Source organism: Medicago sativa, chromosome 3 (assembly GCF_051527215.1).
Source record: "Medicago sativa cultivar Bolivia chromosome 3, Bolivia_mono, whole genome shotgun sequence".
NCBI classification, from domain to species: domain Eukaryota; kingdom Viridiplantae; phylum Streptophyta; class Magnoliopsida; order Fabales; family Fabaceae; genus Medicago; species Medicago sativa.
In genome coordinates this window covers 92337645-92354025 of record NC_140751.1, presented here as the reverse complement: position 1 = coordinate 92354025, position 16381 = coordinate 92337645, and the positions used below count along the sequence as shown (strand labels likewise).

Here is a 16381-nt window from a genome sequence, read left to right as displayed (position 1 = left end):
GTGTATAAAATAATGATTTTTCTATTTAATTAGATTTTATATATAAAAATAAATAGTTGTAATTCTAGCCCGTGCTTGGCACGGGTTTCCAAGCTAGTTGATCTAAAAAGACAAAACTTAGAAACAATGTACTATTACTTACTTATTGTTGCCCTTTAATAACACAGGTGTTGAAAAATTAATGTATGTGGCTAAATTTTTAACCACTTTTAACTAACATTTTTGTTTACACCTTAGAGAGAGTAGATAAATTTAAGAGGGAATAGATAAAAGAAATATTTTGTTGATTAAGTAAATTGATTAAAATCCTTTTTATTCAGGGATACATATTAGGAAATCCCGTAACTTGGCCAGCTCACGATGATAATTACAGAATAGCATTTAATCATGGCATGGGACTTATTTCTAATGAACTCTACGAGGTAATTTTATCATAATTATTCTCTTTTTTTGAAAGATTATCATAATTATTTTATGAATTCAAAAATCACAATTGTTAATTTTTATTTTATTTGTTGAATTCTGAATGGTGAATACTAACATTAATATTTTATCGATAATAACAGTCATTGCAAAAGAACTGTAGAGGTGAGTATAAAAATATAGATCCCCAAAATGTATTTTGTCTAGAAGACATCCAGTCCTATCAAGAGGTAAGCCTTATGAATAACATTGTGTCTCTATTGTTTGATTGCTTTTGTCATTCGATTTTCGGACGGTAAAAATGCTAAAGAAAATGAGTAAATATACTAAAGATGAGTTTGATCGTAGTTTAAGATTTTTTTTTTCAGTTGTGTCCATAAAAATATAGCTTTTCTTTTTTGAAAGAATAAAAATATAGCTTTTCAGCAATAGCTGAGAGATTATTTTTATGTAAAAACGGTAGACGTTGTAATTTTTAGTACACATGCATCCAATCAAATCATATCAAATACATATTTGTATATATATTTTATTTATGAATCAACTTAAAAAGGTGATATATAGAAAATGATTTGATTGAATGCATGTGTAAAGAAGTTTTACACTCTGTGTATGCAAATTAAATCCTATAGCAAATGGATTCATAGTTAAAATGTTATTATAAAGTTGGTTTAAATGCAATTTTGATATCTTATTTTGGTCAAACCGCGATTTTGGTCTCATATTTTTTTTTGGCACAAAAGGTCCCATATGTCTAATTGCACAATTTTGGTCCATAATTTCAAAGAAATTGATCAACCCTTGATTTTGATCATCCTATTTGATAGTGTGACAATAAATCATATAACCTAACATGAAAATGAAGAGTCTAATTGCTTAGAGTCTTAAAAAATGAGGTCTTAAATTGAGTCGTTTTCAAATATACAAACTCAAAATATATAAGATCGGTTGAAATCATATAAGAGATTACGAGTGAAATCATAGATTGGTCAAACTTTGCGAAATGAAACCAAAATTGTGCAATTTAAAATAGGAAATCAAAGTTGCTGTTTGAGCAAAATAAGAGAGCAAAACTATATTTAAGTCTATACAAACTATTGTAAATAATCAGTAATGCTGTTTGCTGAAATTGGTTGAGATTTTTTAAACAACACTAAGAAAATTTATTGATGAAATTGATTGAGGTAACTCATCAAAACTGTTGGATATAAACCTATTGAAAAGCACTTATTAAAAAAAAAGAATCTTTCTCGTAAGAAAATAAATAAAGAATCTTTCAAAAAATGATTTTTTAGACACAATGGTTTCTCATATACGTTGAAATAAATAAACTTGTGCATTTTTTTCTTCTTGTGCATTTTTTTCTTCAAAATTGTCTTGTTTAACTTCTCTATAAACATTTGTTATTACCAAATTTTTATTTTTTTTATAAACTTTAGTTTGTTTATATTGAATTTTTCCTAAGTGGGCTATTGCCTATTGTTGTGTCCGCAGACTATTTCAGGAGTTTCTGAAGTTCATATTTTGGAACCGAAATGCGAGTTTGGTTTGCCTAATCCAATGGAAGCCAATGGTAGGAGGAGACTTCTTATTCACAAGGCCAACCCCATCTTTACTTCTTCTCTTACATTGCCACCTTTATACTGTCGGGTAACTTCTCGAAACTAATTTATTATTAGAGTTTAATGGTCGTAGGAAATTATTTTATTATTGTGACATTCAATCTGAACTCTTTTTTTTTTTCTTTTTCATATCATATAGTCAATTTTACGATATAGTTACAGTAATGAGACAACAAATGGGTCTTTATTGACGTGACTAATGCACATCCTATAAATCCATTTCAGTATTATGGCTTAAATCCCATTTTAGTCTATGGAATATTGAGAATTAATAGTTTTGATCTCTTCCTCTTTTTGCACTTTTTGCTAAGGGGTCCTCCATAATTTTCCCTCATTTTTTTTCCACACCATTAATTTCCTCAAATATCGTGATCGTAATTTGTGTCGTCCTCCGCTTTTAAATTTTAAACAATCACAATGATTGGAATTTGGAAACAAAAAATATGTGAAAAGTAGAGCTTAAACTCCATTGATGGAGGAAGAAAACTTGAAGGAGAAGAAAACTCTATTCTCATTATATTATTTCACACAAAACTGAAATTACAAGTAGTGTAGCAAGAGTAAACATAACACCTATATCCTCCTAACTAACAACTAATTGTGGTTACTTCTATCAATTAACCATGGTTAGCCAGCAGTTACAAGTGGTTAAGGTCCTAGTTAACTTGACGTTAACTTGCAGTGCAAGTTAACTAACTAATTGTCAAAATAGTACAATCACAACATTTTAAGATTCAAAGGTAGGGGAAAATCATGGATACGTCCCTTCATTGCAAATGGGAGAAAAATGTGAGATCTTATTCACTCGAAAAAGTGAGTGTTAAAATCACAAAATTGTCATTCTTAAATATTGAAGTTGACTCAAGCCTATAATTAATTTCTCAAATTTTATGTATTAAAGATATTGTTTCGGTACAACAAAAAAGTCTCACATTGCTTATATACAATAGTTTATATACAATATCCACTCTCTCCAATCCAACGAGATCCTTTTTACAAAGGACAAAAAATGTAAGGGCTCACACAAGATCCAAAGCGGGTAATATCTCAGAAACGTAATAGATGCGGACTTGAGGTTGGAACATTGGATCACTAGGTAGGGGTCAAACTCATGCCATGCTTGAGGGCTGATAGACCTTTTAGCAGCTTAGTCTCGACCGGTGGCTACTACTACAGTACATTTAAAAAATCCCACATTACTTGAGAATTTAGGTCAATGATAGTTTATACACTCCTCGAAAATACAGTGTTGTGGGCTTGAGGTTGGAACAAATATACACTTTTATAACAAACTAGTTACAAACCCGTGCTTCGCACGGGGGTTAGCTACTTTTTTGACAAAATATTATATCGGACGGATAGATTGCGAAATGACAGATAATTATAAACCATAACACAATATTTAGAGTACTCCTGCATCACGGGTTAGAAAATGAAATGTTAAAAACGGCTTATCACGAGTAACAAATGAAAACGTCAAGGACTTTATTGTAGAGAGAGATAGAAAGCAAGTTGCAGCGAAGAAAACAATTGAGAAGGCTAAACATGCATTGGAAAAGTAGTGGTTTTCAACAACTCAATAACCGTAAAGTTAATTTAGTAGAATAATTGTGAACTGTGTACTTGATTTGATCCACCACCCCTGCACTATGCAGAGTCAATCTAACCTCATGGGTACCCATTATACGGGTACTCGTGGGTATTCAGGTATCCAGGGTACCCATGGAGTTTTGAATTTATTTATTTTTTGGTACAAATAAAAACTTTTTTTAATTACCAAAAACCTCAACTTTTAAACATCCATACATAATCCGTTCAAAATTTCATAATCCTTTTTTATGGAAAAAAAATCAAAAACTCCAAAAAAAATTCATCAAACTCATAGACAATTGCAAATCCTCATCATCCAAGCCTAGAAAATAAAATTTCTTTGAAAAAAATCTCATAAAAAATGATAAGATATTGTAATTTTATAACATAAAGGACTAAATCGTGATAAAAAAAAAATAAAGGACGAAAGTGTTACCTAAAATAAAGTTAAGGGACTAAATGTGTAATTTTGTCTATAAAATTCGATCGGGGCAGTGAGGAGATAATTGTGAATGTATTTGAAATCCATGCATCAATTATTCTTAAGAAAAGTAAAATAAAATTATTCATACAAAGGTTATACATGTGAAATTCACATCAATGCTAATAACAAAAACAGAATTGCTATAATGTGTACTCACTTGAACCTATAGTGACATGCCATTTAAAACAAAAGTCATTGGTGAGAATTGTAGAAGAACAAACTGCTAACCAAAAACTACATCAGTAAAAGTCTTGTCTATGAACTATAGCTGATAACCTTTTGAATTGTAAAAGAATGGATAATAATTATTGTAACAAAATCTCTAAATTCAATTCAAACTTTAAAATAAATGTTTGCTATGAATTCAAAAATATTAGAATCAACAAAACGATAAGATTTTAACGGTTAAAATCATTGATATTGTTTGTATTGCTTCCAAATTTTTAGAATGTAGGCAAAAAAGTAGAAGGAAAATGGACTCAAAGGAACACAAGGGTGAGAAGTAACAATATAAAATGTAGTGCACAATCTATCTTGCACCAAGAAAACTTATGCAGTCAAGAGCTGGTGCTCATTCTTAGTTTAGCAACAGTTTAAACTTCCTGGTTGGCAAATACTAAAACTCCACCCTGTCACAAATTGGATGTGGGAAGAGGATCATTGAATATTTTTTAAAACCATTTATCGATTATTAATTTTTTAACAGAAAAACCCATTTATCAATTAATCTTAAAGACAAATAAAATATAAATTATCCAGACAAGAATCAAACATGTGGAATTCACATCACAAAAAAATAAAAAGAGAATTGCAATAATCTGTACTCACATTGATCCCACAAAAATATGACATTCAAAACAAAGTATAGTCAATGGAAAGGAGTCATTGGTGAGTATTGTGAAATAAGGTTAGTTAAACAATAGAGGACATCAATGGCAAAAGCCTTTTCTAAATACCTTTGAACATAACATTAGTTCAATATATTTCAGTTACAACTTACAATACAATGATTGTGCCAATCCTGTTGGCATTATTGCTGAAACAGTAAACAAACATTTATGCAAAAACTATATCAGAAACTCTGATACCAACATTAAAAACACAGGTGTATATTCTGATTGTTTTGACGTTGCTCAAAGATCATCCACCAATACACATGCGTGGTTTTTTCAAACACAACCAACTGTTGCAGATATTAGGCCTACCATCATCTACAAAACAAGATGAAAAAATTAACGCGGATAAAATGATACATGATCGAACTATGGACCAAAATAATAATATGCATTTCAGATGCTACATATCACAACTACTGATCTATATGCTCATGCTATATAAGGATTTTCAATTCTGATTATAAGAGTATCATGTGTGTGAAATATTTTGTCTGCTGTATGCAGTGCTGCTGCATAATTCTACTTATAAGGCCTTAGGCAAAGAGCTGTATTACTTTGCAATTAGATTTATGCATCCATTATAAGGATTCGCGCCACAGTTTCTGTTATGCATTTCCATGTCTTGAAATATATCAAAGTTCATAAGAAACTCCAGTTAGATTTTGTTAAACTAAGAATGGGATGTTCTTGATACCATATGAAGGCAATATATAAAAACTCATATTTGATATTATTTACATGAATAAGGTCTAGAACAGTACTACAGAAATTTGTGCACTATCACAAAGTGCTTGTTTCATGCCTTGAAACTAAGCAAAGGTGAAAAATTGAAAATAAGTCTTCCAAGATTACATACCATGCTCTCGAACGCCATGTGCAAAACCATCAGCTTTTTTTTCCAAACATGTTCATCTTAGTCAGAACTGAATTTAATTTACCTGAAAATATAAAAAAGACCATGATCAATAATATTAAATATGAAAGAAGTATTTGATGAAATATAGATTTAGTAATGTAGATGTGTCTAACCCTTCTTTGATTTTGTGATAGACTTGCAGTATTTGCCGGTAGAATCAGGCAAGTATCTCTTTGCAGCCTTCTGACAGTTTAATCTGTTCAACATAAGAGCATGTTTAGTAAATAAATCAAATTTTAACCAATTGTATTTACTAACACGTGCAGCGCGTGAGTTTGCATCTAGTCAAAATATAAGAATAATTGAGACAGACGCTAGACATTATACTCACACATAGACAGTTGTAATAGTTTAAGAAAATAAGTATATGAATAAACCACGTGTGAGAATCATGTCGACGTCAGACACTAAACACGCATTCAATCTGAAGTATCAATGCTACATATATAGGTCAAATTTGAAAAATTAGGAAAAAGTGATACTTTTGAGTTAGTTCCGAAGATGCTTACCTCAAGAGTAGTAGCGACAGACGAAACTCTAGCAGGCTCTTTCCAGGCTCATGCATCTGATGTATAATAGCCAAAGAACCAACATCATCAACTGAATACCATTGTTGTTATAACTGCATCCAACAGTCAACTTGATTCTTCTTCTGAATTCTACTATTAAGAATTTGAACCAAGCACTTACCTTTAATCCTCCCATGTAAAGTTATGTAGTTAGCCTCCATGGTTAACAAAGCTCTAATATCTCTTATAGCACTATCATAATCATCTAATGCAATATACAACCAAGCCTTCAACTCTAACCAATCAGGTGAAAGCTTAAATCCTAGAAACTTATCTAACTACATAATTCATTCCTTTATTTGCTTCTCCTCAAATTTTTCCAATGCTCTATATTTATACGAAAATGAAAGGGAAAGATCAAGTTGAGTTGCAAAATCCAAATCAAAACCTTTTTCTCTTCCCATATTGCACAATGCTCTCTCTTGATACATCCAACCAACTGGTTTATACTCGAATATGAGTGAACTAATTAACTTACTTTTTTTTCTCTTTATTAATAGTCGCTATTGAGATTGCTTCTACAGACAAAAATGGGGTCCTCTGATAATTCTTATCCCCTGAATAATCCTCGTAGTTAGCTGCACAACCTAGCCATTCCATAAACAATAGTAACTCGTAATCTTCGCTCCCTCTCATAGCTGAAAGCAGGAACGAAAAGAGGAAAATAGATGAACTATGAGTTAGCAAAGTGATTTATAACCAAATTAACCAATTTGGAAATTAATATATGATAGCTTATGAAAGTTACTGGTCCAAATTATGAAACAATGATCCATCAGTAAGTAGGCTTCTGCAAAATTAATCAAGCCATTGAGATATTTAAGAAGACTGAGTTGTTTCAGAACTTACCTCTTAAGGGAAGAATCAATGCCAATAGTAGAGCCTGATTTTGCACTTTGCTGCCATGCCAATATGAACTGCAAGTGCAATAAAGAATTACAAAGATTATGATAATAAGATATTCCATTTCCGATCATTGGACAAATGACAAGTTCGAAAACGAACGATTATATACCTTTGTAGGGCATTTTGCAACAACAAATGTTTCTGCAAGCTGTGCGGCATCTGTGTTTGATGTCACACCTGATAAAATACAAAAGTCAACATTTAGAAACAACTTTTAAAGATCTGATTGTTGCCATAAATGAAGATCCAGGAAGAATTATAATAAAATGGAAAATTAATTTGAGACAGATTAGAAATTATATAAAATTCAACTATTTAACATATAAATGGAGATTAACATTGTCTATGCTTGTCACCTATTACAATAAAAAAGATTATTCTAACTGTATAGATTGTGAGAAAATTATATGCCTCTAATTTAGATAAACTACAATGAATTTGAAATAGAACTCACCATGTGAATCAATTGAACCACTTTCTATTGTCCTTCCATTTCTCTCTCTCATAGTAAACACCTTCCAGATAAAGGACTGAAATCACATTCAAAGAATAATCAAACCCAGAATAAGCAACTGTTAAATTAACCTTTGTTGACTGCTTGCCATCATATCAGAAGTTGCTTGTCCATCCTCAAATTCATTGTCCATCTAAAAAAACAAAATAATCAAACCCAGAATCAGAATCAGAAAATCACAAAATAATCAAACCCAAAATAATCCAACAACATTAATTAGCATCAACATTTCATATCAGAGAAGCTAACTCATTCGTGGAGCAAATTACAGGACTGATAACATTTTTTAAAAGCGCACAAACAAAATTTCTATAACAATCAAGAAATAAGCTTCTATACACAACCAATATAAACATTGATCTTTTCATCATTGGCTTAATAGGGTAAGAGTGAAAAGAAATGAGGAATTTAGCACTGATAGAAATAGTGAAGGAGACTTGAATAATCATGCAAAATCCTCATCACTTCACAGTTTGCTAGCTGACATATTGCTTCTAAAGAAGGCTACCACAAAATGCCAAATCAAACCTCTCCTCAGGAGGATCACCAATGAAGTCAAATACAACGTCTGCATTTAAGAAATCTCCATTTGCCGTATACCTGCATAATGCATTTGAGATTAAGAAGAAGTCAAATGAAAAGTCACTACATGTTTAGAAGTCCCACACTACGAAGGCAGCTCGGTTGGTGAGCTAAGGGACATTGAAGGAGTTTAAAGTCAGAGATCTCGGATTTGATCCGGGAAACTAACATAACTTACTATTGTCTGCCTATAAAAAAACATAAAGTTGCTTTCCATTCAGTAAATAGAAATATACCCGCTCTTTGTTACTATACACTTCATCCCAGCTACTTTAGCGGCTGCTAGACCTATAACGCTGTCCTCGACCACGACACATCTGTAAATAAGAAATAACAACATTTCATATTCAAAAGTTGCACACTCCATGCAGTTCAAAAACAAAATTAAGAAATCATATGATTCTAACTTGCTCTCATCCAAATAAAGTATCAGATAGGTTTATTTGTTTTTGAACTTGCACTCCATACACTTCAAATAGGGTTGATAATAAGTTGCTCTAAAATTTTGGTTCAAATAAATGCCATAAAATTCTACTGTTGGTGAATAGGTTTCAGAATGTATATAACTTTCATATCCTAGAATACTCAGCACAACTAATTAACTAATCTTGCAAACAAAATAGAATGAATTCTATTCTATAATGTCTAAATGACGATAACTTCACAAGCAGACAAGCACCACCTTACAAACTAACAGAGATTTTCCATAATCTATATCCTTCAATTCATTAAAACTATCAAGGTTTAAAATAGTTAAATACCATATCTAGAATGACGTCCCTTCCTCTTGGCCTCCTTCATGTTCCTAGCACAGGATAGGGAGTGAATCTTAGTTGGCTTCCTGATAATGAAGCCATCCTTAAACAACTTCCTGATGTTTTGGCCTGCAAAGAGAGAGCCACCAAACCATTTAAATAAATTGAACAAAGTTATTGTATCAGGAAAAAGTTAATGTATCAGAGCTGGAACAGGGTAACCATCATCCTCTAGGAAAGAAAATGAATAGAAAGGAGGCAAAAACAAACCATCATCCTGTAGATTGCATCATGTAATGCAGCAATTCTCTGTTATATCACGGACCATGGCGCGGCCACAATTTAAAAAGTTACACTACATTAGCCAGATACATGATGTTTCAATATCAATCAAAATTATACAAAGCCAATATAAACTAAACCGTGAACAATTTTGTTGGTAAGTTACTCCTAAATAACTTCAGTTAAATTAAAAATAGGACTTTTTACCAAGGAATTGACCCATTCGAGCTTCCCAACTGCCACATTTGTGCAGTGTTACTCCTCTGTACTTCGAACTCCCTCTTGAGAAAACATTGATTTGTAGACGAAGTGTTTGCAAAGACTCATCTTTCGATAAATTCTTCGTCTAAGTAACAAAATATCGAAAAATTACATGATATAATCCATCTAGTTTCACATTCATCAAGTATACTTGAAAATTCTCTAACCTGTTTAAGATCATCATCATAATCATTCAAATTGAAATTTATGTAAGCACCAACTCCCCTGAATTTAATCGCAGCTCGATCATAGGCTCTGATATTCAAAATTTGGAATCAACTCAACCATAAAAAAATTAATTACACAAAAAAATTGAAAATATGTTCAAAGATTTACCTAGCAGCAACATGAGCTGTGTTAAATCCACCTACAAAAATCAAATACAAAACTAAAACAATGCCTAAAATAGTAAATCATATAATATACTAATTAGTTCCAAAATCAAAGAAAAAAAATAGTCAAGTATTTATACCGTCCACCCCTGAGATGATCCTAATGATCTGTAGGACTTTTGTGTGTCATCTGATGCTGAGAAATCAAACAAAGCACAAACAAATCAGCAATAGAGAAAATCAAAAGGAAGAGAAGCAATCACACAGACTGATCAAATATAACTACAAACTCATAAAAATCTATGCAAATACAATCATAATTTCCTAAAATGAAGTGAAAAATAAAAACTTGGAAAGATAGGAACAAAAAAAAACCAGTAACATCCCAAATTGAAACTTACCCATATCTGATCCATGCCAAATGGTATTTTCAAATTCAAGGTCATCATCTCAGAACTGCAATCAACCAAAGACATACCAAAAAATCTAAATCGATTAAAAAGAAAAAATGCCTCAATCAATTAGAAGAACAAAATCGCACCAAAAAATGGGACATGCAAGCAGATCAAAGTTAAAACTCCAACCTTTGATTGATGATAGAGACAAACGGAAGAAGAAGCAAAACGAAGAAGACGTCGCACACTGAGAAAGAAGAAAACGGTGGAGATTGGTGTGTTCAACGGCGAGGTCGACGGAGGAGACGGCAAGGTGGCGGTGTGAGGAAGAAGAGAACCCGTTTTTTTGTTTACCGTGTGAGGAGAAGAGAACCGGACTGAAGAAGAAGGAAGAGAAAAAGAAATTGTACCACAACATATATATATATATGAGGGAGATGGCCATTTACCAATTTACCAAAATACCCCTCCAAGGGCAAAATTGTCAAACGTACGGACAAGCATTTTCCTATCTAGTTTAGTAGACTTAACAATATGCCGCTTGTGTAATATTTTAAAACTATCCGATATTACCAACAAAAAAAAAATATAGAGAACTTTGTGTGTAACTTAATAATATGCCGCGCTTGTGTGTAACTTAATAATATGCCGCGCTTGTGTAATATTTTAAAGGAAAATGTCGATATTACCAACAAAAATTAAATATAGAGAACTTTGTGCGTAACAAATGGTAAATGAAGTAAGTACTACTATAAAGGACATTGGAGTGTATCATTCCACTATCAAGTGGTCGAACTGTAAGAAAAACTATCAAGTAGTAGAATGAAGGATGGGAGTAGTTAATCATTATAGTAAAATTAAATGATCAAAATTGGACCAACGACTATAATTTATTCTCTCATGCAAAATCTTCAACGTGTTCCAATAATATTTAATCGTTCCCCTCAAAAAAAAAAATTAATCGATTTTATTGTTTTTTTTTTTCATGGCAGACTCATGCATATTTCCTCGGTGCCTATTGGGCCAACGACGCTAATGTTCACCATGCACTGCACATTCGAAAGGTAATTACAGTGGAAACTCTATAAATTAATAATGTCAGGACCGGAGAAATTTATTAATTTAGAGAGTTATTAATTTATCGATAAATTAATAATTATTAATTTAAAGAGTTTTTAAGTAATTATATTGTACATACCAAACAAAAAGGCAAATTAGTTTATGCTTCTTAGAATTACATTGCAGCGAACCTTGTAACTCAACGTAAATTAGTAACTACTGTGTTCATATGCATTCGAAATCAATAATAACTTTTGAAGTACAACAAATGTAAACAAGAGGAACAAATGTGTTCAATGTATTCTTAATATTTTTTTTTTCAGTTTCTATGAATTATTAATTTATGATTTTCTTGGGACCGAAAATTATAAAGGGATCTCCCGAAAAATTATTATCTTATTATTTTATCAAGTTTTTCAATTTTTTACATTGGCCCAAATCGGGACCGGACAAATTTATTATTTTAGAGAGTTTATTAATTTACTGAGTATTAAATTAAAGAGTTTCTACTGTATTTATTATTTATACAAATAATAAAAGGTATATTTCCTTAAAAAAAGGTATATTTAGTACACGAGAAGTGCACCCTAATCCTTGTGCTGGAGTGGTTAGTTATATTAATTACTACTGTATTTGCAATTCAGGGAAGTATAGGAAAATGGAAGCGTTGTAACTTTGACATACCTTTCAAGCACGAAATAGTTAACAGCTTTGAGTATCATGTAAATCTTAGCAGAAAAGGTTATCGTTCATTAATATACAGGTCAATCAACACTTTTAATTATATATATGTGCATATTATTATATATGTCATATGTGTATCTGATTTTTTGTTTTTAATATAATCTGGCCAAATAATTAGTTGTGCGATTTTCATGATTAAAGACAATTTTTGTTAACAGTGGGGATCATGACATGAAAGTTCCATTTTTGGCAACTCAAGCGTGGATAAGATCTTTAAACTATTCCATTGTTGACGATTGGAGGCAGTGGTATTCTAATTCTCAAGTAGCAGGGTATATAAATTAATTTATGCAGTACAATACTATATTTCTATAAAATGTTACATTAATTATCTCAATTTTTTTATTTAATATTCTTGATAGATACACAAGGACTTACTCAAATCGGATGACATTTGCAACTGTGAAGGTAACAACTTTAGCATCATACAATTCAATCACAAAAATAGCCTGTTTATGTATATCTATATATATAATTAATTTTCACGTAATGTATATAAAATTACAGGGAGGAGGACATACGGCTCCCGAGTACAAACGTGAAGAATGCTTAGCCATGTTCAGTAGGTGGATATCTAATTACCCACTCTAGGAATTAATTAATGCACCAAGCTGAGTTCAACATGATGAAAATTGATTTTATCATAATTAGTAATAATATAGGAGCAAGTTCATTTGGCACTCGATGAGTTAATGTCCACTTTCTTCTCACGATATAACATCCTATTCCTAGCCTATGACACTAGTAGAAGTGTAGAACTTTTGGTGGTAAGATAGCTGTCTTAATTCTCTTTATGGCATACTTGGAGAGTTTACCTACAAGTCGTGTGAAATTGCGGCGTGTTTGTAACTTTGTATGTCTTGTACTCACTCCAAGAGTATATATATAAAGGGAACCAGGGTGAGAAAAAGGAATGTGTATATATATATATATATATATATATATATATATATATATATATATATATATATAATCATTGAACAAATTATATCCCATACCATTGTATATGTGATTTTTCATAAATAAATTTTTCAATGTTTTTTATGTGTGTCAATACTTAATTTTTAATAGAACAAAAGTCAGATTATTGAAAACTTTATAGAGTGAGGGCACTTGCCCTCAATGTACTATACGTAAATCTGTGGTTGCTAATAGCTGTAGTTTTGTCGAACGGAAATGAAGTCATTTGCATGGAGCTTGATTTTAAAATATATAGACAATAATAAACTAACTTTTAAGTTGTATAAATGCTGTGTCATCTAACTTTCAATGAACTTCCTTTGCAAGTTTCTTATTTGAATTTGAATATATATTTGGCGCCAAAGAATCCACAACTACCTTCCTTGAAAGACTTGAACACTCTTTGTTAATTCTATTGTAGAGGTCAAATATATGATCGATTTGGATCATTTTGACTTGTAGTTGAGCGAAAAGTTATGTATTTTGCGTTGCAGATCTCGATGATCCTGTCTAAGGTGAAAATGGTTTAATCCTGTAAGTAATGAAAATTAACTAGATCTCACATACGATTCAAATGTATACATTGACACTTCAATTTCTTTTTGTTAGAAGATCGAAATAGGAAATTGGAGGAAGCATATATTACCAACATAGAAAAGAGTTTCTTTTCTGCTAGTATAGTATCGTGTGTGTTTGATGTTAACACTTGACCGTATATATTGAGTTAATATTTAATTGGCTTTGGTGTTAGTGGGAGATTGTTAGAGTAAACCCTAATAACCAATATAATATTGATTGGATTTGTATCATGACTTTTTTTTTTTAGGGAGTATCATGACTTTGATATAAACATATATAAATTTGTGCGTGTATGTATAAATATATTTGTAATAATAAAACATTTTTAGTGGTTTGGTTTTGTTTCAAAATTATAAGAGCATCCACAATGGGAGAGTCTTAAACATTTAAGATCTGGTACCTAATAGGTACTCCCATTATGGAAAAAAAATAAGGGTTTTAAAATATGCAAGGTCTAAATTAAGACCTCGTTCTTAAATGGACCCACATCACTTTTTTATTAAAATAATAATTCTCATGTTTTTTTTATTAAAATATGACCGTTGCACCATTGCTCTTTTCATTGCTATGCACTGTAGACATATATATATATATATATATATATATATATATATATATATATATATATATAGACACACACACACACACACACACACACACACACACACACACACATTCCTCTTCGTACATTACACATATATCCTTGTCTTGTTTAATTTCTACAAAATATATTCCTCTCCGTATTGTACAATTTCTACAATGAATCCAAACCAAAATAATTTCTACAATTTCATGTCTAATTTTCAATCTCCTCCTAATCCAAATTTTCAAAACTAGTTTGAGAGCAAATTAGTTATTATTTTAATTATGTAATTTTAGATTTTAGAAAATTAGTTATTGTTTTAATTATGTAATTTTGTCATTATTTTAAATAATTTGTAATTCTTAATATTTGGAAATATTTTTTTTTTGAAAGAAAATATTTGGCAATATTATTATTATTAATTATTTTTCAAACTTTAATTATTTTTCAATTTTTTAATAAACTACTGTTGATATAAATTTTGTAACTTTATATTTTAATCAATTTAATAGTATAAAATAGATAGTGTATTAAATATATAATATTGGTGGGACCCAATTAGACCTTTTGTTAGAGGGTCTCCATTGGAGTGGTTGAGTACCTATTAGGTACTATTATTAAAAAATTATTAAAAACTGATGTGTCAATGTAGGACCCATTTAAGACCTCAAAGATGAGAGTCTCCATTGTGGATGCTCTAAGGCCCTAGAATAATTAGTCTTTTAGTGGAACAATTTAGTGTGACTTAATCGTGAAATTGCATTAAACATAAGAACATTATTCTTAAAGTAATTGTAGTCAGAAGTTTTATTGTGAAATGAGATAGTAGTAAGGCATATTAACTATTATGTGAGTTGGTTGATCTTCATATCTAATAGGTCATGGATAATGAGTTATTAAGTTTTCACATAGCTATAAATATTAGGAGTAATATTTATATCAAATTGATATGTTATGAAAATACTACATGGTAAGAGTTATTAAAAGTGTAAGAAGATATTCTCATAGTGATGGTGGTGTATTACACGTTTCGACCTGAAACCACCATGTACCATAGATGTAGGAGTCATGTACTTTGTTGTCATTCGAACATTGTTCGTAATAGGATTATTATAAAGTTGGTAATTGATGTGTACTCCACGAATCATGTCGAGGGACAAAGTGACATACATGAAATTTGCAGCTCATATATAACAGGAAAAATGTTTTTGGGCTCAATATTGAACTGGACAAGGATGACATAGACTGTGTCTTGTGTTCAATATAGACGTTAAGACAAAAGAGTAATTATACACATAATCATTATCACAAAATGGTTTATGGGATCACATGGCATTTTTTTCACTTGGATAACAGTGATGTGGTATTAGATACGGCTCACTATTTGATAAATATGTGATTTAATTTATTAACAAGGTACGAGAATTTACAAGGTCACACAAACAAATAAGATAAAAAGATGAGAAAAACAAATAAATAAATAAAACTTATGTATAAAATAATAAATGAGACTACCTGTAATTAAATTATTAAGTACTCCCTCCGTCCTGCAATAGATGACCCATTTGAAAATATGCAATTTTGATCTAACTTACTTTGACCGTATTTTTCTAGTAATATACAAAGATAAATAATACTCCCTCCGTCCCATAATACTTGACACAATTGACCTTATTACGCATGTCAATGCATAATTTTGAGCTTAAATATCTTGAATAATATATTAGAAAAAATTATGAAAATTTGATATTTTGAAAATACTAATCGAGACAAATCTAAGGACATCTTATATGATATAATTTATCTTTGTATATTAGTAGAAAAACATGGTCAAAGTAAGTTAGGTCAAAATTACACATTTTTAAATGGGTCATCTATAGCGGGACGAAGGGAGTATCATATAAGATGTCGTTAGATTCGTCTCGATGA

At 30.9% G+C, this 16381-nt stretch overlaps 1 protein-coding gene and 1 long non-coding RNA gene across 3 annotated transcripts; one reads left to right on the top strand and one right to left on the bottom strand.

The window, feature by feature from the left end:
* The first annotated feature begins 271 nt into the window (after positions 1 to 271).
* On the top strand, positions 272 to 13384 carry LOC146941985 (putative serine carboxypeptidase-like 52). Its single transcript, XM_085755939.1, has 8 exons — positions 272 to 422; positions 567 to 653; positions 1918 to 2073; positions 11520 to 11591; positions 12231 to 12349; positions 12489 to 12602; positions 12693 to 12738; positions 12838 to 13384. Exons 1-8 carry the CDS (start codon positions 393 to 395, stop codon positions 12919 to 12921), a joined length of 708 nt encoding a protein of 235 aa, XP_085612065.1. The 5' UTR covers positions 272 to 392; the 3' UTR covers positions 12922 to 13384.
* On the bottom strand, positions 5045 to 10922 carry LOC146941986 (uncharacterized). Of its 2 annotated transcripts, XR_015032533.1 has the most exons (17): positions 10717 to 10922; positions 10534 to 10588; positions 10273 to 10328; positions 10137 to 10167; positions 9968 to 10055; positions 9747 to 9885; positions 9528 to 9612; positions 9264 to 9386; positions 8739 to 8819; positions 8449 to 8520; positions 7861 to 8053; positions 7516 to 7583; positions 7350 to 7417; positions 6441 to 7138; positions 6045 to 6127; positions 5872 to 5953; positions 5045 to 5330 (listed from the first exon to the last, which is right to left on the bottom strand). It is a non-coding gene; the product is annotated as an uncharacterized LOC146941986 (long non-coding RNA). The 2 variants fall into 2 exon arrangements; XR_015032532.1 differs by lacking the exons at positions 8449 to 8520; positions 8739 to 8819; positions 9264 to 9386; ... (5 more) ...; positions 10534 to 10588; positions 10717 to 10922 and having other exon boundaries at positions 7861 to 8054.
* Positions 13385 to 16381: the final 2997 nt, after the last annotated feature.